Consider the following 27,112-nt stretch of genomic DNA (forward strand, 5'->3'; position numbering starts at 1 on the left):
CCGACAATTCATACAGTGTATGTTTATGTTTTAGGAGCCACATAGGGAAAGCCATCCTGAGCCAGCCAGCTTGTGTCTCCAAGCTCTTGTCTCTTCTGCTCGACCAGAGGCCCTCACCAAAGCTAGTACTTATCATCCTGCAGCTGTGTCGTGCTGCCCTGCCGCTCATGAGTGTGGAGGACTGCGGTAATGTGGCTCTGCCCTCGTGGAGCTACTCCATTAACACGCTAGATGCTGAGCAACAAGATGCCAATGATCCAGCCTCGCGCATTGCTGCCTTGCTGCTAGCCAAGCTGGCAGACTATGTAGTACCAGGTTTGTCTCTCTTACCTAGAACCTCTAAATGCTGTCCACCATCTGAATAAAGGCAAAAATGGTAAAGCAACTATACTGGATGGTTATAAAATTGTCTTCTCCTTCTTATTCCTATATTCTATTTGCCAGGCTGTCAGACTCTTCTCTCACCCAGCTCCTCTGAGCCAGACACAAGTCTCTCTCGTGCCAGTTCCAAAGGAGCTCTCAAGTCTGATGATGTTGGGGAGGAGGGAGAGGCAGTTGATGGCAAGCTTTCGATTTTTATCCACAAGAGAGAGGACCAGTCATCTCATGAGGTTTTACAACCACTCCTTAGGTATGATTTCACCTCATATCTTTGTTTTGGGTTTACATTTGCAAGCTTACTCTGGGTGTTTCTGACTTTACTGTTTCTCCACTCTTTCCAAAATGTAGCAGCTCTGAGGGGCGTCCCTTTCGACTGGGCACTGGAGCAAACATGGAAAAAGTTGTAAAGATGGACAGAGACATGACAAAGGTAACTTAAAAATAACTAAACCAGAACCATAAAGTGCCTGTTTTTTTGTTTTTTTTGTTTTGTTTTTTGTAACTGCCATCTTTATCTCTGTCCTATTTTAAATGTTATTTAGAGTGGATGCTGTGAGGTGATTACAGAAGAAGCATCTGCTGCCCTGAGGAAAGCCAACAAGTGGGCCCAGTCTGGTCTGATAGTGAGCGTTGGTCCACCTGTGGAGACTTTAGCCCAAGAGACTGCTGGGGGCATTACTGCTGGCGACAAGAAGAAAACTGCTCAGACTGCTGTTTGCAGAGACAGGAATGCCGAGTTGGCCAGGTGCTGTTTCTGTGATTTAGACATTTTATACAAAATGAATCATTTAATATTTGCAGTCATATTTGCAAGTGGATACTGCCAGGTTGTAGGTGTATGTTGCAGATACATATTCTGATCTTTGGTTGTAACATTTCTTCTTAAAATCTGCCTTAATTAGGTCAGACCCGGTACGCCCATTTATCAGTGGCCATGTTGCCAACAGCATGGCTGCAGAGGTCATAGCCCTGCTTCATAGTCTGCTCACTGCTCCTGAGTCCAACACTGCTCAGATCTGGACAAGCACTGCTGAGAAAGTAAAGCATTATCCTGTTTCTTACCTCCATATCAATGATTATACTTGATATTGTTTGCTGATAGTGTTTCTCATGGCTGTTTTGCAGGTTCTCTCCCGGGCGCTAATGTTTATCCCTCAGCTGGGCAAGTATGCTGAGAGTATTCTGGAGAACGGCAGCAGCAGTGGCAGAAAACTGGCTAAACTGCAGGCCATTGGCAGACAGGCTGTTGCTGCACTCTGTGCTCTTGGAGGCTTTAAAGAAACTATCAAGATTGGTTCTGAGGTTCAGGTTAGTTCATATATCAAAGATACCACACATTATTATTGCATATATTTATCAAGATGGTGTGATCCAATCCATTGAAACCACTGAAAAAATGAACTACTGTCATTTTTTATCGTGCTTCCTTTGCTCTGCAGGTGGTAGGTAAAGGAGTGCTGGGGAGTGTGGGTATAGTTATGTCTATAAATGAGCAGGAGGGCATCGCTACTGTGAAGTTTCCGTCTTGCGAGTATAGGAAAGCTTGCAAAGCTTCAGATATCCTGACAGTACCAATATCACGCCTCTGCACTCCCAGATCTGAGGTAAGAATTCCAACAATAGGTTATGTACAGTTCTTATTATAGGCCAAAAGTGGCAATCTGATTGTCACTTTTGGCTCTCCCCACAACAGGCTCTTCCTCTCTATAAGCTATCAATCACAGAGAAGGTGGTACAAGCTGTGCAGTCTATGCTTCTGCCACAGGAGGGCAGTCTCTCTATTCACACTTCTTTACCAGCTACCGGAGATGGCTCCAGCCCGGTAATGGCTGCAGTGCGCTTGCTGGCTGAAATCAGAACTAGGTGAGTAAATAGTAATGCAGGTAACCTTGTGCATTTTGTCTGATTGGTCAGGTCTGTGTCAAAATATCTTGGGGTTTGAATTTGGAATCAACTTTTGAACTTTTTAGTCTGAGTCTCATACTTGCATTATAAGGGGAAACTATCTTATATTTAAAATGTAAACCCCTTCAGACTGGAGCATCATTATGTGATATGATGTGATGATGTTGTTGTTTTTGTTTGTTTTTTGTCAGGGCGTGTCTGGTGATGGCCCAACTTCTAGAGGACAGCTCCTTCTGTGAAGAGTTCATTCAGCAGTGTCCGGCTGCTGTTGAGGTTCTCAACCTGGTTGCCCAGGAGTGCAGCCCTGGTGAGCATATACAGATATGTCATCAGCTGGTACTTCTCAGCACCATACCAGTTTAGCAACTGTGTGTCTGACACATTTCTGTCATCTTGTGCAGGAGAGCGCCTTGGCATGGTTGAAGCTCAATGTGAGAGAGTAAGAATGCTGTATCGGGACTGTGCTCGTCCACCACCTCCACCACTGCAGACGGACAGACGTCAGGTAGGGGCTCCTAAATACATAGACAAATAAATACATAGAGGTTATTTTGGGCTCCTTCTGTCTTTTCACCTTTGATCTGCTTGTCTTAACAGCCAAAGGAGATTACTTGGTGTCCATCCAGAGTTTTCCCTCCAGTCCGTGCCTGCATGTTTTCATCCCGTCTGACCTCTGTCACCTTCTTGGCTGATCCAAGTGCTGGAGGAGGGCTTCCCAGAGGCACTTTCATCTACGCAACCTCTCCCGTACCAGTTCAGGTGGGCACATCAGAGGAATCCACTCCTGCAGTATTTTAGTTTGTTTGAACAAATATCAACGATTAGTATGAAATATAATTATTCACTTATAATTTATTTATTTATAATTATTTACTTGGAGCCTGTCCATAGTTTAAACTTTTCTATCTTTGTCCTTGCAGGCACCATCGTTTTACTGGGAGATAGAAATTGTCTCCTATGGAGACTCAGAGGAGGACAGTGGGCCAATTGTGTCTTTTGGTTTTGCACCTGAAGCAGAGAAAAGGGATGGAGCATGGACCAACCCTGTTGGCACATGTTTGTTCCATAAGTATGTAGCTATTAAAGCGAAGATACTCCCTTTGGATTTCCTCTGCTCTGTTTCTCTTACTTGATTGCTGACTGCTTTACTCTTTTTTTTTGTCATGCTGTCTCTGTGTGCTTGTCTCCTCTCTGTCTGTGTGTGTCAGTAATGGTAGGGCAGTGCATTATAATGGCTCCAGTCTGCTGCAATGGAAGAGTGTCAGGCTGGATGTGGCTCTACTTCCTGGTGAGACAGTAGCCAAAATATCTTTCTTTCCATATTCAATCGATCATTTCTTTTGTTTGATTTACACAGCTTGGAAATCCATACGGCAGTCTGTTATGGATTTGAAATAAACGTTTTACATGCAATGTTGCTTACCAGGCTGCTCTTTCAAAAAGCTGATTGAAAAGCATATCTTGCTTTCTTAACTTAATCTAACTTGAGCTGTTTCCTATGTTAGCATGTTTTAAAATGTGTCATGACCTGTTCACATCAAGCCATTACTGAGATGTGGATGTTCCATCTGCATGAACACAGGTGATGTAGCTGGAATTGGATGGGAGCGTTCTGAGGGCACTCCACCTCCACCTGGTCAGGCCCCTAAAGGCAGGGTGTATTTTACCTATTGTGGTCAGCGGCTTAGTCCCATTCTTGACGATGTAGCTGGTGGAATGTGGCCCCTGGTACACATTCAAAAGAAGGTGGGTTTCTGCTAAAAAGGGCTCATTTATATTTGAACTGCTCTAGGAAAATGTACTGGATTATTTATATGCATGTATATATTTATATATTGACTTTCTCTATATTCCTTTGCAGAACTCAAAGATACGTGCCAACTTTGGAAGCCGGCCTTTTGCATTTGCTGAAGGCCAAGCACACAGAAATGCTGCTGACTTGTGTGTAGACCTTGCAGAAGAAATCAGTGCAAATTTTGAAGCACTGCCCTTTGCTATGGCCTCAGACAGCGATAATGATGCAGGCGCTAGTGTTACTTCGGACTCTGGTTCTCATGGACCCCCTTGTCGGATTGCAGCTGTTGCAGTTGCTCAGCAGCGTATGTCTCTTGTCATCTCGCATTCCTTTTCAATAATTTTTTTTCTTCCTTGTCGATTTGTATTTTTGCCTCATAGCCTAGTAACCTTTGAATATTTGGCTTTTGCAGAGTACAACAGTGACCAGTCCTGCCTTTATAAGGTGGAGCTGAGCTATGAGAATCTGGTCACCTCTGGACCCGACCCACATCCTCCCCCTATTGCTGATGATGAGAGTGATGATGAGGATGATGATGATGTTCCAAGAGTAAGAAAAGTCTGCAATGCTCAAAATTGTGTTGGAAAAAGTTTTAAGCTTAAGTATTTCATGACTGAATTTTGATTTGACTTCAGGAGGACCACTATGCCCTTCTGGTGAAGGCATGGGAGACAAAAGTGTTCCCCACAATTCGTAGACGGTTCCGTAACGAGGCTGAGAGGAAATCGGGCCTGGACCAAATCAAAGGAGCTCTGCAGCTGGGTAAATAACTTATATTACAACATGGCCAAAAAAATCTTGCGTGCCACTGCAGCTTTCCATGACAATAAACACTTAACCTGTGCTGCTTTAACTTTATGACCCTTAAGATGTTTTTGAAAACTAAATGGAGCGTTAATTGCGTCTAAAAGTCAAAATAATGTCATAATAGGAAGAACGTTTTGTACATGTTTATTTAACCGCCTTAAGGTTTATTGCTGATAATTTAGGTTCACTCATAGACCAAGGAATTAAGTATCAAATCAAATCAGACCTCAGTTTTAATACTACATGCTTTAATGTGCTTCATGATTTGATGATGGGATTCTTGTCATCAACCCTCATTAAATAGATGTCTGAAGTTATAAAATTAATCACTTACCAGACTGTCTACCTGTACGTAGAGCTGAGACGCTGTTTCTGGTTTCAGGTATGGTTGACATTGCGAGGCAGACAGTGGAATTTCTGTATGAAGAGAATGGTGGCATTCCTCGAGATCTCTACCTCCCAACTATTGAGGATATCAAGGATGAGGCCAACAAGTTCACTATCGACAAAGTCCGCAAAGGTATGAAAGGAAATAACATTATTTCATGAAGCACACAAAACAAAGTCTTTAGACATCTGTACTAATATTGCACATAGTTACTTTTCACTTGCTGCCACTAGGCTTGAATGACCTTATTGTAATTTCCAGTGGGGAAAAAAAATCAAATGTATATACAGTGGTCCCTCGTTTATCACAGGAGTTGCGTTCTAAAAATAACCCGTGATAGGTGAAGTCTGCAAAGTACCCAGGAGACACGGCATGAGATTGATTGACAGTGGTCTACAGCCAATCAGGACACAAACACAATGTGCTGTTAAAAAAAACAAACAAAAAAACCATGCAAAATTGCACAAAAAAAATCCACAAAACAGCGAGGCCAGGAAAGGTGAACTGCATTATAGTGAGGGACCACTGTAATATGATGTGATGTCATTTAAATGATCCTCGTGGTGATGTACTGTTTCAACACAGGCTTGACTGTGGTCATCCGATGTCCTGACAGCAACAATACCAACAGCACAACAGGGGGAACAGCACTGCCGAAATTTGCCATCAGGGGCATGTTAAAAACTTTTGGTTTGCATGGTGTTGTGCTGGATGTGGACTCTGTAAGTATACTCATTTACCATTATAAGCGTTTTCTATCTTAACAACAAAGATGCTGATGAACAAACTGTTTGCTTTGTTAAGGTGAATGAACTGGTACAGGTGGAGACATACCTGCGTAGTGAGGGTGTGCTTGTCAGGTACTGGTATCCAATTGAAATGCTGGAACGCCCACCTGCTGGATCTCGCCGTACTGCGGCTAATGGCTTGGTCTCATTAGACAGTAGCAACATTCAGATTCACAGGTAACATGTGAATCCAATGAGGATAAATATGACACGTCTACATGCTGCACAGAATCATTCATGCAGCTCTGCTTTATTTTAGGGAACTTCTTCGCTGTGAGAGTGCACTGGCCAGATTATACTGTCGCATGGCCTTGCTCAACATCTTTGCCCCCAAGAATCCGCACACCTTCACTCGTCTCTTCCACATACCTGCTATCCGTGACATCACCTTGGAACACTTGCAGCTTCTATCTAACCAGCTGCTGGCTCCACCCCTCCCTGGTGAGTGTGGCTATACGATATTATAATGAAACACCTTAATACCATGTGCATATTCTATTAGTGGTAAATGTGACAATTTTTTTCTTCCTGCAGATGGCACGATCAGTTCAAGTTCTGTTCTGCTGGCTCAGTCAGTATTGCACAACCTTGAGGGCCAAAGTTGCTCCCCCACAGACCTGTTTTACCAGGGCAACGCTCAGCCAATCCGGGAGTGGTTGACAGTGGCCATCACCCGTGCCTTGCATCAAGGAGAAGAAAGCTTACTTGAGCTTACAAAGCAGATATGCTGCTTTCTACAGGTATGTTCTGCCAATCTGTTATTAATTTAATACATGTATCTCAGGGTGCATGTTTACAAGCTGTTACAACTCTTACAATTGGGGTGATTCTTGACAGAATGCACCAGAGCAGTTTACATCTGAGGAGTTCCCAGTGTCAGAATCCAAAGTAAGCATGGATGTCAGCTTTCCAGGAGCTGCATTTGTGATCGTGTCCTGCAAAGAAAGCCAGCTAGGCTGTCGTAAAGAGTGAGTTATAGTGGTTTATTAAATAACAGCTTTAATAAAATAAATAAATAAAAAACATAGGAGAGAAAACTTAAAAACAAAATCAAATTGATAGCAAAAATGACATCTTAATCTTTTCTACTCCATTAGCTCAAGTCTGTACAAGGCCCCTTGGGCTCGAGTCATGGTGTATGGCCTGGGTCACAAGGTGCGGAGAAATGGCCAGCTGAATCTGATGGAGGCTGTGTGTTATCCTCTGGATGCTTCACCTACCAACACAGGCCTTATTCCCCCACCTACCACCAATCAATATCCTTCTGTTATGATCCCTACTGATAAAGTGCACATCAAGCTTGGTTAGTATCTAATTCCAAAGGGAATTTATATACGCTGCTTTAGCTGTTTTGTGAATAAACTCTGTACCCATTAAATGTAATGAAGTATCCCTTTGTCTTAATTGTAGGGGTGTCCCCCCCTCCTGGTGCTGTGCTGGTGTTGCACTCCTTGCCACTGGAGTTTCCATTAGCCATGGCATTTGCTGAACAGCTGCTAACATGGAAGCTGGGAGAGAGCAGTGAACGATCAGAGGATGAGCTGGACACAGTTCCCTCATCTGTGCTGCTACAAGTGGTAGAACTACTTGGTAGGAGGAATATCCATTGTGACACCATTTAATGTGCATGTTGTATTTCATTGCCATATTTCTGTATCCCTGTCATATAGCAGTTGTAGTATTACATTAAACACACAAATGTAGATTTCACCCATTAAATCCTAAATTGTGAGATTTCAAAAAAAGATTTCAAAATCCTAAATTGTGATATTTAGTTTTAAATTTTTATTATTCATTTTAATGTCCTTTTAGTTAGAAGTAACAACTCAAAGCTTACGAACCTAAGCTATAAGTCACGAGACATTTAGGTGCATAAAGATTTCCCAAGATCCCAATTTTGATTATTTTCTTGGTCGTTGTTCTTAGGTGGTTTGGTTTGGACAACTGATCTGGCTCCCTCCATCAAAGAACTCATCTTTCACTTGTTAGCGGAACTTTTGCGGAAGATCCACCAATTGGAGCAGCGCAAGAGCCCTACTGGTCTATCAAGTTCAATTGCTCTTTTGCTTAACCCCTGCCTCGCAGTGCTCATGGCCCTGCAGACAGAACTCCGAAAGCTCTATGACCGGGAAACTCAGGGATGGACTGCTGGAGGGGCTGGAGCAGGGGGGTCCTCATCCGGAGGCATTGCATTGGCCCTGGGTGCGGAGCAGAGTCGATTCTCCACATACTTTCATGCCCTGATGGAAGTGTGTCTGGCTGTTGCAGAGGTGACACTTCCTCTCAATGTTGGCGGCTCTTCAGTGGGAGCGCTGTCCTCCACCAGTGCCCCTAACCTTAGTGATTCTTCTTCATCCTCATCATCATCCCCAGGCCAGACACCGCAGAGCCCCAGTTTGCTATCAAAGCGTAAGAAGGTGAAGATGAAGCGTGAGAGAGCAGCAGCTGCAGTGGCAGCAGTGTCTGGTAAACGGGGCAGTGGAGGTGCAAGGCTGTCAGAGAGTGACAGTGCCCTGCTGAACATGGCAGGTAGTAAACCTGAGGACATGCTGTGGTTCCACCGCTGCCTTACTCTGCTGATGATCTTACGACACCTTGCCAACAAGGACCCACAGGGCTTAAGCGTAACCAGCGATGCAGTAACGGACGCCTGCCAGGCTCTGGTTGGACCCACTGCTCACAGTCGCCTGCTGGTGCTCTCAGGTATTCCCACGCACCTGGAGGAGGCTGTTGTCCGTAATGCTATCCGAAGGGCTTGCAACGCACATGGGGGGCTCTTTAAAGATGAAGTCTTCATTCCTCTCCAGGAGGAGGACCCCAAGAAAAAACCTGGGACTGGTGTTGCAAGCCTTCAGGATGGTAAAGTGTGTCCTGAACCTGAGCGCCCCTTTGCAAACAACGGAGGTCCCGAGAGTCCCGACAGCTCCAGTAGTGTAACTCCAGCTATGAGTGTGAGTGCTTCAGCTTCTACCAGCCAGACCTCTATCTGCAGCTCCTCTCAGGGGGTCTCCCGCACTGCCAGTGAACTTTCCGTCGATCAGGAGCTTTTAGCTGTCCCACCTCTCACTCCTGCGGCTGCAGCTTCTGCCATTACATACCCCCAGCAGGGACTCCAAGAGTCACAGACAGTTTCTAGTCAGGAGAGTCTAGATACCTCCCTGTGTAGCACAGGGAGTCTTGGGAGTCTCGGCAGCTTAGGGGAACCTGTCGACAGTGCAGAAACGCCATCCGCGTCAGATGGGGGCTCTATGCACACAGTCACCTCATTAGAGAGCAATGCAGTCATGGCCAGACCCATCAAGGGTTACGCTGTCATTGAGGTGAGCTGATTCAAATCGTTATTATTCCATCTGATTGATTTTGTGCTTAAGATGTTGAAAATGTAAGGAAAATTTCTCTTTTGGTGACTATAGGTGCGTTCTCGAGCCAAAGTGGAAAAAATTCGTGCCAGTCTTTTCAACAGCAGTGACCTGATTGGCTTGTCCAGCCTGGAAGGTGAAGAAGAACTAATGGAGCTGACCAATGAGGAGATCCTCACGGCTTCCAGTGTTAACCAAAGCCTGTTTGACACACAGGGAAGCTCTGCCCTTGAAGACTACTTCTTGGAGAAAACAATCAAAGGTTGTCACTTAACTACAATCACATATTTGCTGCTTTTAGTTTTCTTACTTTGTCTAAATTAAAATTCTTCTGTTTGAAGGTGACAAGCTTGTACCTGGAGCCCGAGATGTCCTCACAGATATTTTTAAGAGCTGTGTCCACTCGGAGCAGATGCTCAGCCTCACGCCAGCCAAGCCTGTTAAAGTGTCTGACATTTACCTCAGCAAGGAGCAGATCAACTCTCAGACACCAGGCAACCTACTGCATACTTTCTTCACCAATGTTCGACCTCCCAAGAAAGTACTTGAGGACCAACTTACTCAGGTATTAAACAAGTGCTCAACAGTAAACTTGTGAATTCTTTGATATAGTTAAATCAAAAATTTGTTAGTCTGGCTCGGTTTTAGTTTGGACTGTCACCTCACAGAGAGAAGGCCCTGAGTTTGAATTAAATCAGGACCTTTTCTGTGTGGAGTTTGTATGTTCTCCCCGTGTCAGCGTGGTTCTCTTCAGGTTCTCTGATTCCTCCCACAGTTCAAAGACATTGAATTAGTGGGGCCAGGTTAAATGCCCCTAACCTGAATTCGAAAAATTGAAGAAAATGGATAGATGGATTACTATAATTCAAAAAAAATAATAATAATAATTTAACTGTAATTTAATTTAATTGACCTTTTTGTTTTAAAACAACTTTTCAACTTTTGTACACAACAACTTACAAAATGTTTTATTTTTTTAGATTCTAAGAAAGTATGGCACTCCTAAGCCAAATAAGAACAAGTACAGCAAGGCAGGAAAAGAGCAGCATCAAGGCAAGGTAGTAAGCACCAAGAGGCCCATCACCAAACCTCCCACTAAGGAAAAGTCTGTGCTTAACAGTGTCAGGTACGTCACTCACTTTTTGAACGGTAACTACATGTATAGAGGCATAAACACACTGCCATGATAACTGAATTAAAATGTGCTCATCTCTCAGAACCGCACTGAGTGAGAAGAAAACAGTGCTAAAGCCGAAATCTCCTGAGAAATCCAGACCTGAAGAAAAAGATGTGGAAAAATCTCCTGCGAAGAAAACCGAAGGTTTGTAATAAACACTCCCACTTTGACTCCACACATCTATGAATTTTTAGCTAACACAAAGATTTGCAAAGGATTAAAACAACCTTTGAATTAACTACCTAACTACCACAGAACTAAATGTGTGGTGAAGAAATATTCACATTCCTAAGCTGTGAACTTATCCAGGCTTATCCATGAGTTTCAAATGTTCCTTCGCAAGTAAAAGTGAAATAAAAACAAAGGACACGAAAAAGTGAAAACATTTGTGCTGTGTCATGAGATAAATTTTAGGGAACCTGATGGAAATTGAACATCAAAATGATAGCAGTTTCATTTTTGCTTCTTTTTTTTTTTTTCCATAGTTGCGTCATTTCATGAGGGCACCCAAAACCAGACACGAGACACTTTGTCATATGTCAAAATCATTAAAAGCAATGTTTTGCGCGGGTGTTTTGTTTTGTTAGTATCTTAATAAACCTTTTCATTAAGTTTCATCTGAAAACTAATTAACAGCTGAAACTGTAGAGAAGAAAAAGTATAATATTTGTATCTGAATTGTAGGAAAGTAGGATGAAGCAGCACAACATTGAAATTAATGTAAGTAGGTTACCAGAGAATTTAAGACATCCACACAATTGCATTTAAAGGCACTTTTGTCTGTTGACACACCGCCAGTCCATTATCATAAAAGTGAGAATTTTCCATATCAGTAGCTGATCCATGTATTTGTAAATGAAATGCAACCTGCTGTGAATGGTTTCTTTAGTCCCAGAGGAGAAGTACTTGACACTAGAAGGCTTCCATAAATTTGCTGTTGACCGAGCCAAGCAGGACATCCGCAGTGTCTGGAGGGCAATTTTGGCTTGTGGTTATGATCTTCACTTTGAGAGGTGAGATTTGAACAGCCTTGTTTGAAAACACACACACACACACACACACACACACACACACACACACACACACACACACACACTTAACATGTTGTCAGTTTTCTTTTGTTTTAAGTAATTCTGCCCTAATTAGAAGTTTTTAACCTTTATAAAAACAATAATAAATGCATATATTATGTCTTATTACTAACTGCAAAGATGATGATATATGTAGAATTTCTAGTGGGGGAAAAAAGCTTCATAAGCCTTATTTTGGGGCAAAGTCCCATTTTTATCAGAGTCGACTGATTCTACGGATGTAGTAAACATTTTGGTGATTATTTAAACTGAAGGTTTTTTGGTTGTTTTGTTTTTTTCTTTCTATCAAAAATAACTGCCCACAGATATTTCTATATGGCTGCTGAGTTTCTGCTTGCCTTTAAGAAGGCGAGTGTGTGAGTTGTTTCATGTCTTTTTTTTTTTTTTTTTTTTTCCCCCTGGTTTGGCAGTTGATTGGCTCTTAGGGATCAGTTTGTATTAAGGATTCTTTGAGTGTCTTGTCTCTATCTGATAATGTTTCTGCTCTTTAATGTTTTTAATGAGCTCAGAGCTCTTTATTTAAGAACTCCCGTGCTCCTCTGCCAGGTGCACCTGTATAGACACTCGCCATGCACAGAAGGCTTGTAGAAAGTGGAGCTTAGAAATGGATGTGGCATTGGTACAGTACATCAACAGACTGTGCCGTCACCTGGCTATCACACCATCCCGGTTGCACCCCCATGAAGTCTACCTGGACCCCAGTGATGCTGCTGATCCTCGTGTGGCCTGCTTGCTCAGTATGTAAACTGCCAGCACTTTTGGAGTTTCACTGAAAAGTTTGAAACCTCGGGGGGGTTTTGTCAGCTATACATAACTTTTTGTATAAATGTCAATATTTTCAGATGTGCCTGTGGAGAGTTTACGCCTACGCTTTGCTTTGCTGCAATCGCTCAACAACAGCCTGGAGAGTTTCTTCCTGCCGTTGGTGGAACTGAGACAAACACATACGTATCAAAACAGCATTGCAGCTCTGTTGAGTGAGGCCAAAGGTGAGCGGGATCTGAGCACACATCTCGCGTTGTAGTTTGTGTAACCTATCTGGAAAGCTTGCTTTGTTGAAATGACTCACCGCTTGTTCTATTTGCAGGCCTAATCTTTTATGACACTAAGGTCACTGTGATGAACAGAGTACTGAATGCCACAGTGCAGCGGACAGCTGACCATGCCGCTCCAGAGATTACACTGGACCCTCTAGAGATTGTGGGAGGTGGGTATTCCTTTCACTGGTTCACGTTTTTTAGTTTTTCAAAGTTCTATATCACTTAACGGAGCATTAGGGCCACATTAAGAAAAAATTATTATTGATCATTTTGAGAAAAAAATGTAGAAATGTGGAGATTAAAATATTTTCAAGGCAAATTGCCACAGCTGCTATATCCTCCATATAATGGCTTGTGTAGCTAAGTTAGTGACATTATATTTCAAAATCGGTTTTAGTTACAAGAAAACGATTTCTCTTTTAGCACATAAACAGAGTGTGGTAATAAGGATCTTGAAACGATGGTGCAGAAAGCAACATCTGGTCAGAAGGAAAAAAACCCACAAACTTTGAAGAGCGTGTATATTGTATCACAAGATACAGTCCCACTGCGCAAGTGACATCGGACTGTTGTCTTTTATATGTCATATGTTTATATGTTTGATCCACTGAAGGGGTTGTTTTGTAACGCCAGGCAATGTTGTTTTTGTTTTTTCAACGTCTACTGAACGTCTAAAATGTGGTTGTTGAAGACATCTTCGACTCATTTTAGACTGTTTTTAGGCTGCTTCTATGGGCTCTATAGTCCCATGTTTCCAGATGGTGGAGGGCATGTTTTCTGTACAGAAACAGTTATGTGTGAAGGAATACAGAGCGATTAGTGGACATCTTCAGATGGCGTGGGCTCCTGAGCTAAAACAAAAGTGAGCAGCTGCACGGTGGATTTGGAGCAGAAATGTCCCGAGCTTCTCACAGACAGTTTGCAAAATGTGCGAATAAACAAATACTGTTGAGCAGAGTAGTCCAGTTTATACACAATTGCATAAACTTCTCATACTTTCTGTTGCAACTTCTTGTCTTGCTACTGAATACAAACACACTCACTTCCTCTTACAAACCTCTTCACAAATAAAACGGGATTACTTGTAAATATGGAGCATATATAAAGAAAATGCTCTTTTAAACTTTTTAAATACAATTGTGCTCTTTTTAAAAGGAATTTCAAAAGTTTTCAAAAATACTTTAACCATAATTATTTTGCATTTTAACATTAAAAAAAAATACCAACATGTACTGAATAAATCAATAGAATAACACATAAGTAATGAGGGATGTTTTTAAATAATCTTTATTTAAACATATTGTTTATGTTGATAACAATAATGTTTAAATTTGTAATTAAAAATACTACATTTCTTAATCATGTAAATTTCCGGCACCTGTCACAGATGTCCACGTGACGCCCAAAGTAATTATCCTGTCCAAAGTTCATATATTGAGCATTATATTAACCTCCAAGGTGGGTCATGGTTTGGCGTCCAAATTGTGGACCTTGTTTGGACGTCGTATAGATGTCGATTGCTTGCAAAAACAACAGACCCAATATAGACATGGTCTGAGCATCTATCTAACATCCAATGTTTAGTGGGATGTAGCAGCTAATCAATTTGTTTCAGTAACTCATCTACACAAAGCATCTTGCAGAGGCTGCATCAGTTTGTAATCTGCACATTTTGGGGGGTTTTTTTCTCAAAATGATCAATAATTATTTTTTTTCTTAATGTGGCCCTAATACTCTTCATACTTTCAAGGTATCTTGTCAAACGTGCTTTTTTTTCTGATTGGGTGCGTCTGCCTCAGGTGAGATCAGGTCATCAGAGAACACGTACTTCTGCCAGGCAGCACGCCAGCTGTCGTGTGTGCCGTCATCCCAGCTTTGTGTGAAACTCGCCAGTGGAGGAGACCCAACCTACGCCTTTAACATCCGCTTCACTGGAGAGGAAGTTCATGGCACGAGTAAGAATTTCTCCCTCACAATACTTCTGTACTGCCTTTGATTCTTGCGCTTGAGATTTATTTTAATTCATAAACTTCCAAATAACTGGTACAACTAACTAACCAGTATTAAAAGCAAAATACAAAATCAATGGCAAAATATATGAACTTTTAATCGGTTGAGAATCTAAGCACTGGATATACTTAGATTTATTCTGCTCTGCTCATTTTGTTTTTCTGTAATACAGGAAGAAGTAAAGAGACTAACATCATGTAAATGTGGCATTTGCAGTTACTTAATTACACTGTCAGGCCATAAAATAAATTGACCACTTTCAAGACATTACAGGCCAATGTAGGTTTTCTGTTTCGTTTTGATAGAAGTTTCCATGTTTCACTATATTTCACAATATTTTTTGTTATAAAAAAAATAATACCGGAACCTAAAAAAAGGAAGGACATTTCTACCAAAATAAAACAACAAAACTGGCTTTAAGAAGGGGTAAATAAGCACCATGTGTAAAAGGAGTTCTCATACTGCAATAGTTAATCACATAAGCAGAAGCCTGCAGCACAGATTCCGGGTCTATTTGTATTGAACTAAAATTCTTTCAAAGTTTGTTTGTATGTGCACTTTGAATCAATGTACAGCCCTGTGAATAGTATTTGCCCCCTTCCTGTTCTAACTGGCTGTGATCAATGTGTGCAGGTGGCTCTTTTAGACACTTCCTGTGGCAGGTGTGTAAGGAGTTGCAGAGTTCTGCACTTTCCCTGCTGCTCCCCTGTCCCAGTGCTGCAGCCAATCGTAATAAGGTAATATTTATTTTCTATTACCTACCATGTTTTCTGCTTTTTTTGTCTTTTTTGCTCTATTTGTTTTCCCCAAAAATTCATTCATATCCGACTGTGTGCTAGATACTAACTGAAATGTGTTTTATCACACATGATGCAAACTGCTGTGTTAGGAGTAATATAATTCGTATCTGTATTTGTGCTGTTCTCAGGGGAAATATATCCTCACTCCATGCCCTATCAGCTATGCAGAGGAACAGTTGCTGCACTTTTTTGGCCAACTACTAGGCATAGCCATACGTGCAGATGTGCCACTTCCTTTGGACTTACTGGGCTCATTTTGGAAGGGCCTAGTTGGTGAGCCTCTCGACTCAGAGCAGGACCTGCAAGAAGCTGATGTGCTTACCTACAACTATGTCAAGAAATTTGAAAATGTAAGTGTATATTAGTGTTTGTAGCACCTTTAGATGCTACCAACATGACTCTAGTGACCTCAAATTTACCTTTTCCCTCCTATGCTGAAGGTGACTGACGAGACAGAGCTAGAGGCCCTGTGTGCTGAAATTTCCTCCCAGCACCACTCAGGAGAAAGCCCAGACTCCCCCAGCCGTCCCTGCTGCACCTTTACCTATGTCACTATGACTGGTGAAGAAGTGGAGCTTTGTCAGGGAGGGCGGAGCCTCATTGTCAGGTACAAATCATCCCACTGATCGCATTTTTGTTGTTGTTCCCGTTCCCGTTTGCAGTTATCTTAATTCGGCGTAAGTTGTCTTTATAGCCAAATGCCACAGAACATTAGGGTGTGATTTCATTCTGGATATCCTGTGTACTTGTATCTGTCTGCAAAGCTGGCAGAACAAGGATGTGTATGCACGGGCGGTGCGGAGCCTTCGTCTGAGGGAGCTGCAGAATGTGGAGTGCATGACAGCGGTGCGTGCAGGGCTCGGATCCATCATTCCCCTGCAGCTGCTTACCATGCTCAGCCCTATAGAGATTGAGCTGCGCACCTGCGGCCTGCCTTACATCAACTTGGAGTTCCTGAAGGTAAAGCAGTGTTAATTTTGTTGACCAATAATTGTCATCATAGTTCACGTCAACGTTTTTTTTTCTTGTCTGACACGCAAAGAAGATGATAACTAAAATAAAATGTACTGACATTTTCTTAACAAATGAAAGCAAGATGAGAAAATTCTGGAGAAATAAGATCCAATCAGAACTAAAAAAGTTGTGTATAAAGGCGGGCCAGTTTGGAAGTGATCCAGTCAGAAGTAATCTAGTTGTGCAGTAAGGTTAGAGGTGCACATTTGATCTGCTGCCTTGAAGAAAGCAGGAGAGTTCGGCTCCTTGTTTCTCATAAAAATGTGAAACAAGGAGCAAAATGTCAACACTTGGAAGACAGGGAGGAGTAGACGCATGGACACATTTGGCACACATGAAACTACGCCGTAAACTGTGTGAGCAACTCTAGCTGGTAAATACACTTTATATTTTAGTCAAATAAATCAACCTCAAATTTAGTCTACAAGAACCTTTTGATACATAGTCAACTAAAATGAGAAGAATTTAGATGCCTAAATTATTAAAACATTAAAACATGCCTAAAACTAAATCAAAGCTTGCTATTAAAATTAACACTGAGGTGAAACATATATTTGTGTGAAAGTGATATGTCTGTGTCACTTGTCATTAAAGTTTCTTTGTCGGGCTAGGCAGTTTATTTATTTATTTTATTCTGCTATTGATTCATGCTAAATATATGAAATACAGAGAGATTTCACTCACCTCGTGTTGTCACGGGTTAGTATTTAATTTCAGCATGTGCTCGGTTCCCTCGTAGGCTCATACAATGTATCAGGTGGGCCTGATGGAGACTGACCAGCACATCGAGTTCTTCTGGACCGCCCTGGAGATGTTCACTCAGGAGGAGCTCTGCAAGTTCATCAAGTTTGCATGCAATCAGGAGCGCATCCCATTCACGTGCCCCTGCAAGGATGGGGGGCCTGACACCGCTCATGTTCCCCCATACCCCATGAAGATCGCCCCTCCTGATGGAGCAGCAGGTAAGATCTGAGGGTTAAGCAAGGCCCCGAATCATCTCAGCTTCTCTTGCAAACTTGAGCAAACTCTAAAATGTTAAATTACAGACACACATTCAAAATCTCAGGCTTGCTGTCATTTACTGTACACCTGCATAGCTGGCAGCTTATTATAGCACCTGCTACGTAGCACGTCATTGGGCTTCTGGTTCATTAACAACTGGCAAACATGCATAACTGGGAGAGAAGTGCTGGGTTATGAACTCCTGTTTCTCCTTTAGGTCAGCCAGACTCTCGCTACATCCGGGTGGAGACCTGTATGTTCATGGTGAAACTGCCCCAGTATACTTCTTTGGACGTGATGCTGGAGAAACTGCGCTACGCCATCCACTACCGCGAGGACCCACTCAGCGGCTGAGAAGACTTGACAACCGAATATTCCCCCCCATGTGCCCCAAACCTCGCCCTCACCCGTGACCCCTTTTCTCCCTTCATCCCCAAGTTCCTGGACTTTCCTCTGAGACAGACCTTATGCTCTGCTGCATTGACAAGTCACAAAGTTAATTTTATTACATTTTCAGTGGCAATGCTTTGTTTATCCCTGCTTTATATTGCAGTTTACACAAATTGTACGTTTCATTATTTTGATTTGTTTTGCTTTTTTTTTTCTTCTTGTTATTGTATTTTATTTTTTTTTTCAAGGGAATTCAGGGAAGATATTCTGAATTGGCACTGACACGGAGTTTGAGGACGACGCTGAAGTGAACCAACTGTGAGACTTTTTGTTCACCTTTTCCTCCCCTTTCCTTTAACAGAAGGATTAACAAGGTTCAGTCAAATTCTGTGAATTTAGCAGCGTTACGGGCTAACTTTGAGATCAGCACTTTGAATTTAATTGAATTCACGATTGCTTAACATTTTAGCACTGTAATCTCGGTCTGACTCGCTGGATTTGGCATTGCCATTATGGCACAAAACAAACATTTACTCTCCTAACGCTTAACCTAGCTGCCTCCCTCTGTCACCCCTCTGTGGGGGTGATGTTCAGAAACATGCCTTTGCTGTAGGAGCCTCTCTCAAGAGGGTAATGCTGTGTGTGAAAATCAGATGATGATCATGGCTTTTGAGTTTAAGGTACAATGACTCTCCCCCCCCAAAAAAAGAAAAGAAATTTGTATTGCTGTCTAGTCTTGGAACCTGTCAAGTATAAGCAGGCAGAAGGTGTGAACAAGTGCTGTACAGGATATTATGTAGTTTACTGCCTGTTTTAAATAAAAATGAACTCCTAATGGACAAACTAACTTATGCCTATATAAACTGATTACATTTTATCCAAGTCTCTGAAGGGAGGGTATTTAAGTCATGTAAAAAGTCATATTAATCTATTAGTTTATGAATAGATAGATACTTTTATTTTATTTTTTCTCTTTTGTTTTTTTTTTGTTTTTTTTAATACCTTAGTAGCTGTGGCAGAACGAGGGGTCAGGTAGATTGGACGATGGTAATCGAAGCCTGCTCTGTTTTTTTTGGTTTTTTTGGGGTTTTTTTATAAAGTTGCATTACAAATTGTGAAACCTATGTTGCATTGTGAAAGCAGGAAGGGAACCCATGAGCTGCTGCTCTTCCACATTGTTTGTGTAATAACTTCTACTGAATGTGAATGTCCTTGTTTCCTGTTCCCAATATACGTGATCTTCACACGTACACCGAGGAAGGGGCAGCGGGTTAAATTGAGTTCTGCCTTTTCATAGTTTTCTTTAATGAGAAATGAACAGCATTCTGCTTTTTTCTTTTCTTTTTCTTTTGGTCAAATTACCCATAACCAAATGTTTAGCTGTGTTTAAAAAACAATAAAATAAAATAAATAAATAGGATGGGAAAAAAAATGTAAATAGACTAAAGTTATGTTTGGCAATTTTTATTAATTGCTAATTCACTTCACCTTATAACTTTTGGTTTTCGGTTTGCACTACTCTTCCAAGAAAAGATTCTAAAATGAGCAAACTAGCTGATGTCTGTTGGATATCCAGTTTGTTGTGTTGTTATTTTTTATGAATTTTTTGGAAATACCAATAATATTATTATCACCTTTGTCTTGTACTCAGATGGATTCAATTTCTTCTACTCATGGTGAAACATGTTTTTCTTGTGTGAGTAAAATCGCCATTTTACTTGGATAGTACTGAAAAACACAGCGAAAATTGCAATTTGACTAATTGGGTTGTTGATTGCTTGCAAATTTTTTGGTTTTTGGTTCAGTTCCTTTTGAAGGGTGATACACCGCTGCTAACAGGGACGCTCTCTCTTCTACTACTCCTTCTTGGGAGGGGTAGGAAAGGTTATAAAACGGACATATCCATACAAGGAGGTGTTACGATAAAATGTGTGCTGTACATTTACTTGATATTTATTACAATTATTTATGGTTGCATTAACTTAACTTTTACTGTCTTACCTCTGCACATCGGAAACTTAACATATCTAAAAATGGATTATACAGATGTAAAGAATCAGATGGCATTTGAGATTTGTGTCACAATAAAGAAATGTCTTCATGTACAAATACTCTTTGTTGTTGTGTTTTTGTTTTGTTTTGTTTTTTTGCTCTTGATCTAATTATCATTTTAACTAATTGGTCTTTAAGTTATTGGTCACAGGAACCCTCACATTTTCATACTTGACCAGCCAGTGCTGGTGATGTGACTTGGTGAATGTGACTGTTACCAGTCTCTTTTGACAATTAGTTCTCATCATGACGTCATGGTTTGTCTATTTTAAAACATGCTTTGTATGTTTTACTGGCAGTTAAGTAACTGCCAGTAAAACAGTAAAACTGACTCAATAGTTGGATTCTGTTTCATTGTGTGTTCTATTCAAAGAAAACTGTCTTGAGCAATGTGTGTAATTGAGGAAGAGACCAAAAGACTTTGTGTGCTGTCAGTGCTTACTGAGCTTTTATACTGCTTTGCTGAAATTTCTAGGTCAAATTTAAGACATACAGTTAGGTCTATATATATTTGAACACTGACACATGTTTATTTTTATTTTTTTACTTGTTTACTTATGTTTACTGAAACATATTCCAGTAATAGTTATATAATGGACATGGACATAATGTGTAAATGTAAACTTTAAGCTGTCATTTAAGAGTATTTACAGTAAAACTGGATAAAGGGTTTAGGAGTTTTAGCTCCTTAACATGTGCCACCCTTTTTAAAGGGGACCAGAAGTAACTGGACAATCGACTAAAAGGCTCTTTATTGGACAGGTGTGGGCAATCCCTTTATCATGTTGTTATCAGTTAAGCAGATCAAAGGCCTGGAGTTGATTTGAAGTGTGGTGCTTGTATTTGGAAGATTTTGCTGTGAATGGACAACATGCGGTCAAAGGGGCTCTCTGACACCACCAGGAACTCAATTATTACTCACTTAAGGAGACCAGAGTGTAAATGCGGTGTAATGGAAACATAATAAGTAGCTAAACTCCAAATTAACTTAGCTTAAATGCTGTTTTTGAAATATTATACCAAAGCAATTTACAAACCAAATATAATACATATATAATATGCACTGTATACACGTGCAGTAGCATGGTGTGCACACTGCACTCCATGCCCAGATATCCCAAGTTATTAGCTTAAACCTTAAAATGCTATTTTATGCCGAACTGTGTTGTCTTTGGCATTTTTCTTACAAATGGGGAAAATCAGCTGCTAGTAACAAAGTGCCTAACCATACAATTCAAAATAGTTTTTTTGCTAAGCTGTCTGTTATGTAAACACACAACACTGGTTAGGTGCTTGAATGATTCGTAGGTGAGTGTTAAGTTGCTTAACTAGAAAAATTTGCATTTCCTGCGAAAATGCTGTGTGGATGCCTTAACGCTGAAGATTTCTGCTGAAAAAAGCTGAAAAAGTTTTTTTAAAAAAACAAAAACAAAAAAAAACCCCATGAGCAGGATTCGAACCTGGCCCTTTGGGTCTCAAGGCAGCTACTCATCTCACTGAGCCAAACTCCTGCTCACAATGAAAAGGTGGAGAGACTGACAATTACTAATAATAATGGATTGGATTTATATAGCGCTTTTCAAGGCACCCAAAGCGCTTTACAATGCCACTATTCATTCACACACTGGTGGAGGCAAGCTACGGTTGTAGCCACAGCTGCCCTGGGGCAGACTGACAGAAGCGAGGCTGCCATATCGCGCCATTGGCCCCTCGATGGCTGTCAAGAAAAATGGGTGATGATGACTGTGTTTTGTAACCATGTCTTCAGACAGTTTTTTGGAAATTCAGTTGTGACACAATGACTCACACTCAGTGCCTGCCTTTGTTTGTTGGTGATTGGGGATGCCAGCACTGTGTCCAACTCCTTTAGATGGGAGAGAGAAAGTAAATCCATCATGGGTAGATTCAAATAAAACAAGAACAAGATGAAACTAGGCATCTAATAACGGGGAACTGTTTTTAATAACATCTACTTTGTGGACATTTTTTTTTTTAATATTCTTTCCCAACTGTATCAGTACTAAGCAGGAGGTTGTGTTTTTTCTATGATTTGGTTCTCAGATTGTTATAATAATTACATAATAATAAGCACATTTCACAAAAATTGTGCTTGCAATCAGAAAGTCATTCACTTTTGGGTTGTCTCATCCTCATCATGACTGGGAGGAGTCTGGTCTGAATGAGCAATGCTGATTGGTTGAGAAATGGGTTTGGTTTGTCAAGTCCACAGACAAGTGCTACATAAATTTGACAAATTTTAGTGATAAAGAGACACAAGAATAAGGATCCACAGGATCTGTAATATTCAGGGAAACATGTCTACAACTAGGTGAGCTGAAACCTGTGTTCTTCTCGTATAAATGACCGCATTGTGAATTGATATTTTGTAATTTTTTTAGGTTGATGTTTTAAATTTTTGATCTTTTTGCTTGCCCTTTGGTCCAAAGTGAAATGAAGACCCAGCAGGATCTTCACGTGGCCACTCCAGTGAGGGAGAGCCTTGCCCTGACCAAACTGGCCGGGACCTCTATTTACCTCAAGCTGGATTCGTCGCAACCGACAGGATCCTTCAAGATCAGGGGCCTCGGTCACCTGTGCAAAACGGTGAGTAATTCCTATCTGGCAATGATTTGATTTCCCCTGCATTTGAAAGAGGATCTTGTTGGGAGTGAAAGGAACCGGCAAGGGTCAGTTTACTGGCTCATGAATTCTGTGTTGACATGTTTGTTATGGGTTTCCTTGTAGCTGGCAGAGCGAGGATATGAGCGATTTGTCTGCTGTTCAGGTGAGAATACAACAGTCTCTACTTTACCATATTGATGCATTCAGTGTGTCTAATTTAATTGTTTGTTTGTTTGTTTGTTTCAATAGGAGGAAATGCCGGCATGGCAGCAGCTTATTCTGCCCGCAAGCTCGGGGTTCCTGCAACTATCATTGTCCCAAACGTCACACCGAACATAACAGTGGAGAAAATGAGGGATGAGGGAGCCACTGTGATCATTCATGGCAAGGTTAGTTAAATGTTCCTCAGTCACTTTTTTACTTTTTCCCAGAACAAATGAATGTACGAGGGTGGTAGATTCTGAATGAATATGCTTCATTTTATTAACCCACAGGTTACATTTAGAATACAAGATGACTATTAAATGGTTTTCATTGATTGAAGGGAACTGGGGGGGGGAGAGATATACCAGATCATTTGTATGTTTTCTTTTCCACAGAATGTAGATGAAGGCATTGCATACGGACAGGAGCTTGTGGCAAACAACGCTGGCTGGATATACATCCCTCCCTTTGATGATCCCCTCATCTGGTAAGATGGCTTCAGTTGGCATCCTCGGAGCTATGACTGTGTTTACATTAGCCTTCTGTTACTGTGACACCTGTCTTATCATGCATGAACAGAGCAGTTGCAAGGAGTAAATGAGATGATGTGGCAAGATGTATGTTATCACAGCTATTCTGGGGGAGGTTGTCAGATAACTAATTTGTTTGAGATGTCACATTCAAAGTGTTAAGCTTAACCATAAATTATTGAAATTATGGGTTACTTGGTATATTATTGGCATTTGATAATCATATGCCACAACCAAGCTTTATAAACCAGGCTGCACCATGCAGAGATTTCCTATATTGCTGTGCATTAAAGCAAAATCAGTGCTGAGTTTCTAGAAACTGACAGCTTGCGTTTGTGTACAAAGGGAAGGCCACACATCTCTGGTGAAGGAGCTGGAGCACGACCTGAAGGAGAAGCCAGGAGCGATAGTGCTGTCAGTGGGAGGCGGGGGCCTGCTGAATGGGGTGGTGGAGGGACTGCGTCGCGCCAACTGGGCTGACGTCCCTGTTGTAGCCATGGAAACTATGGGTGCACATAGCCTCCATGCAGCCATGGAGGCTGGAGAGCATGTGACTTTACCTGCGATTACAAGGTACTGCTGATTAGCTAATTAACTAAAAAAAATAAGGGTGTCAACAAATGTTTGGACTGGTGGTGAACAGCGGCCTTGTATTATACTCTACAGTGTTGCAACCACACTGGGCGTGGCAAAGGTCTCAGCGCAGACAATGAAACTGTCACAAGAACACCCGATTCTGTCAGAAGTAGTCACAGACCAGGAGGCTGTGAAAGCTGTTGAACGCTTTGTGGGTGAGTACAACCTGAAGAGACAAACAACAGATTTGAAATGACCGATCTGATCACAGATCTCTCCTGATATTCTGCCTCTGCAGATGATGAGAAGATCCTGGTGGAGCCTGCCTGTGGTGCTGCTCTGGCAGCGGTGTACAGTGGCATTATCAAAAGGCTGAGGGATGAGCGCAAGCTGCCGCAGCACCTGGGCCCTGTGATCATTGTGGTGTGTGGCGGCAACAACATCAGCTTGGAGCAACTGAACAAGTTGAAAAAGCAGCTTGGCATTATTTAACTTCACCCTGAGTTTTCCTGACCTTTCTTCCTTTTCCCCACCTGCTCACAAACCCTAAACCCTATTTTACTCTCTGTAATATATTATAAGTACTTGTATGTAGCACTTAATAAAGATGGGATATGTTTATTAATTGTGTTTCTGTTTATAAGGTCTGTCTGAAAAACAATAATTTAACCCACATTTAAGCTGCATTTGATTTGTATTTAGTATGTTTTGTTTGTAGGGCCGTTACATATGGTATATATGTGGTGTATACTGACTGTATGTTAGGCACCAACATGAAAATTTAGTAAAGAGGCACAAAACTCCATTTGACGTAAAACAGTTCACTCAGTGTGTAACTGTTCACCATAAAATATGTGGAAAAAAAAAACCAGGTCTAATTATTTATTAGTTATTGGCCTTAAAAATAACCAAATTTCAGACTATTCTTTATTTTAAACTATAGTTCTGTTCTTTGTCTTAAAACTAACAAGTTCTTCAATTTACCGTATTGGCCAAAAGTCTTGAGCCACCTTTGATTTCTTTGTATTTTACTTGCAAAAAGCCACTGTATTTATTTATTTATTTATTGTAATTTAAAAAACTGTCTTGAGCAATAGCTCTCGAGAGTTAATCAACAGTTTGATTGGCATAAAATATATATTTTCTTGCACCAACAAGCTGATTCCCAAAGAGCTATTAGCCCAAAATCTGGAACATCACAGCATGGTGTGCAGCATTTCCTTAAAAATTTTAAGCAAGCTGAACAAGTAGAGGATTAAAAAAGAAGAACTGGGCTGAAAATCAGTGTCAACAGGTCTTGTCATTCATATGTAGGGGATAGTTTGAGGCTAAATTTCAGCCAGTGATGTTTGGGATTTTTGTTGAAACTGATGGAATTATGAACACAGAAAAGTACATTCAGAATTTGATCAAACATGTAATACCATCTGAAAAGGATTTTGAATGACAGTGGCTTCATTTTTCAACATGACTGATGCCAAACACACTGCCAGTGTAGTAAAAACAGCATGAAGAACTATTTTAGATTACTCAAGCTTGTCTAAGAGAGTTATGTTAGAGAATAAATGTGGGCATACCAAATATTGATTACCAAGTGCGCTACAATTGTAAAAAGTCTCTTTATACCTTATATACTGCATCTCCATGTCTTTTTTTCAATGTTTCAATAAATCGCTCCATTTATTTCCTATTTTCTTAGCAAACGATAAAGAAATGGGTAGCTCAACACTTTTTCACCTTACTGCAACTTTTAATTTATACTCAAAACTGAGCAAGATTCAAACTCCAAGCTTTTAAGAAATCAAGAATGCAAAAATGTTTAGTTAGGACAACACAGCAATGGTAGTTTTTACAACAGCTAACACGAATATTTCTTTTTGAGTGAAAAGGATTAAAAACTTTTTAAAGGCCTAAAGCTTCTCTGTGAAGGATTGTTACACCATCTGTTGGTGAGGAATTGCACATAATGAATTAATTACTTAAAAGTCCTATTTTAGTTTCAGTCTTTATGAGAATATATCTAAGCCACAGATCTGATTGGAAAAAAAAGAATCTAAAAAGTAGCCTTTGTGATGCGATTGTTAAGTTAATTTGCTCATGTGAAGAGTGCAACGTCAAAGCTTTATATTTATTTCCTCATAGTCCACACTAATAAGTGAAAATTTACCCATATGTTCATATAATAATTTCAAGCCCTAGATTTAAAAATGTAACATAATATCTCAATGCTACACTGCACTGATACTAAAACAAGTATTAGAAAAATGTGTTACAACTTCATCTGCAAGGCTTTTGGATTCATGCATCCAATAAACAAAAATCGATATTTGATGATTGCAAACAAAAACTGTGTGAACTTCATCATCAACGCCATCTCTGGAAAACAGGGAATAATATTGTTACACAGGTAAACCCAGCTTCGCCACCTGATTGTGTCTGACCTGATATAGGGGTGTTGCTTTTAAAATGACTAGCTACAGCTGTATTATTGAGTGTTAAGAAACATTTTTATTTGTGGTTATAGTTTATTGAGTTGTGACTGAGTGGGTTCAGATACAGGGTTATAGGGGTTAACCTAGGTAGGCCTCGCATGCAGTAATGGTTATATTTTTGTTGGCTTTTTAATGGCATATCTGATCAGCGCCTCACTGTCTATTATTACATTATTTACATGTCAGCATAACCTCAACAGTCAAATGGCAAATAAACAGTTCAAACCGATTTCCCAATCCACGTGGCCCTACACGGAAGTCCCAACAATATGACCTGAAGGGAGTGCCTCTGGTGACTGCACAAGGTGAATGCATATTTACCCTCCCCGGTCTACAGCAGAACTTTACCGGCCTCACCAAAAAAAAAAAAAAAAAAAAAAAACCCGACACATTTGATTTTAGTTCTACTATGTAAATGCCCCCCTAAAAATGTCCCAAGTAACACATTATTATCTGGATTTTTCTTCCCCCGTCTCCTGCAGATCTCCCTGCCTCTCTGTGCGCAGCAGCGCTCAGAAAATCCGCTATGGCAACAGGGGAAAAAAAGACAAGAAAAAAAAAGAAAAAAGGAAAAGATTTGACAACATGGCGCACTTTCCTTGAGAAAAAAAGTTTCTCCTGAACAGCCACACAGCTCCGTTTTTCAGCCTTTCCTCGCACTTTGTCAACTCTTTCGCTGCAACGTGGAC

The 27,112-nt window shown here is 40.9% G+C and overlaps 2 protein-coding genes across 3 annotated transcripts in view; both read left to right on the top strand.

Moving 5' to 3' along the window:
* hectd4 (HECT domain containing E3 ubiquitin protein ligase 4) overlaps positions 1–18,837 on the top strand; it is a 37,786-nt gene extending 18,949 nt beyond the window's left edge. For both annotated transcript variants that reach the window (XM_085367175.1, XM_085367176.1), the window contains exons 36-76: positions 35–315; positions 445–631; positions 730–811; positions 924–1,126; positions 1,284–1,419; positions 1,507–1,689; positions 1,821–1,985; positions 2,075–2,244; positions 2,478–2,593; positions 2,688–2,791; positions 2,884–3,045; positions 3,207–3,355; positions 3,495–3,574; positions 3,869–4,032; positions 4,148–4,385; positions 4,494–4,630; positions 4,717–4,843; positions 5,271–5,408; positions 5,862–5,998; positions 6,081–6,241; positions 6,324–6,505; positions 6,599–6,804; positions 6,902–7,032; positions 7,162–7,367; positions 7,475–7,654; positions 7,991–9,384; positions 9,478–9,685; positions 9,765–9,988; positions 10,404–10,549; positions 10,641–10,744; positions 11,490–11,613; positions 12,238–12,428; positions 12,534–12,680; positions 12,779–12,898; positions 14,531–14,686; positions 15,375–15,478; positions 15,670–15,891; positions 15,982–16,148; positions 16,306–16,501; positions 17,295–17,517; positions 17,775–18,837. In XM_085367175.1, coding sequence (XP_085223301.1) covers positions 35–315; positions 445–631; positions 730–811; positions 924–1,126; positions 1,284–1,419; positions 1,507–1,689; positions 1,821–1,985; positions 2,075–2,244; positions 2,478–2,593; positions 2,688–2,791; positions 2,884–3,045; positions 3,207–3,355; positions 3,495–3,574; positions 3,869–4,032; positions 4,148–4,385; positions 4,494–4,630; positions 4,717–4,843; positions 5,271–5,408; positions 5,862–5,998; positions 6,081–6,241; positions 6,324–6,505; positions 6,599–6,804; positions 6,902–7,032; positions 7,162–7,367; positions 7,475–7,654; positions 7,991–9,384; positions 9,478–9,685; positions 9,765–9,988; positions 10,404–10,549; positions 10,641–10,744; positions 11,490–11,613; positions 12,238–12,428; positions 12,534–12,680; positions 12,779–12,898; positions 14,531–14,686; positions 15,375–15,478; positions 15,670–15,891; positions 15,982–16,148; positions 16,306–16,501; positions 17,295–17,517; positions 17,775–17,911 — 7,888 coding nt within the window. In that variant the 3' untranslated portion in view covers positions 17,912–18,837. The remainder of the gene's footprint in view (positions 1–34; positions 316–444; positions 632–729; positions 812–923; positions 1,127–1,283; positions 1,420–1,506; positions 1,690–1,820; positions 1,986–2,074; positions 2,245–2,477; positions 2,594–2,687; positions 2,792–2,883; positions 3,046–3,206; positions 3,356–3,494; positions 3,575–3,868; positions 4,033–4,147; positions 4,386–4,493; positions 4,631–4,716; positions 4,844–5,270; positions 5,409–5,861; positions 5,999–6,080; positions 6,242–6,323; positions 6,506–6,598; positions 6,805–6,901; positions 7,033–7,161; positions 7,368–7,474; positions 7,655–7,990; positions 9,385–9,477; positions 9,686–9,764; positions 9,989–10,403; positions 10,550–10,640; positions 10,745–11,489; positions 11,614–12,237; positions 12,429–12,533; positions 12,681–12,778; positions 12,899–14,530; positions 14,687–15,374; positions 15,479–15,669; positions 15,892–15,981; positions 16,149–16,305; positions 16,502–17,294; positions 17,518–17,774) is intronic.
* Positions 18,838–22,314: 3,477 nt separating this feature from the next.
* LOC146621016 (L-serine dehydratase/L-threonine deaminase-like) lies at positions 22,315–24,423 on the top strand. The gene is made up of 8 exons (XM_085368059.1): positions 22,315–22,328; positions 22,447–22,603; positions 22,745–22,784; positions 22,871–23,010; positions 23,221–23,312; positions 23,701–23,928; positions 24,022–24,146; positions 24,230–24,423. The coding sequence occupies exons 1-8, from the start codon at positions 22,315–22,317 to the stop codon at positions 24,421–24,423; spliced, it is 990 nt and encodes a 329-aa protein (XP_085224185.1).
* Positions 24,424–27,112: the final 2,689 nt, after the last annotated feature.

Source organism: Diplotaxodon limnothrissa, linkage group LG12 (genome assembly GCF_057381915.1).
Source record: "Diplotaxodon limnothrissa isolate DT_005_m linkage group LG12, D_limnothrissa_male_GT1.1, whole genome shotgun sequence".
NCBI classification, from domain to species: Eukaryota; Metazoa; Chordata; class Actinopteri; order Cichliformes; family Cichlidae; genus Diplotaxodon; species Diplotaxodon limnothrissa.

What these genes read in the sequence shown, in the direction of transcription:
- LOC146621016 (XM_085368059.1), top strand. An exon ending in GCGATTTGTCTGCTGTTCAG is followed by an intron (nt 22,785 to 22,870) that starts GTGAGAATACAA and finishes TTGTTTCAATAG; the next exon opens with GAGGAAATGCCGGCATGGCA. An exon ending in TTTGATGATCCCCTCATCTG is followed by an intron (nt 23,313 to 23,700) that starts GTAAGATGGCTT and finishes TTGTGTACAAAG; the next exon opens with GGAAGGCCACACATCTCTGG.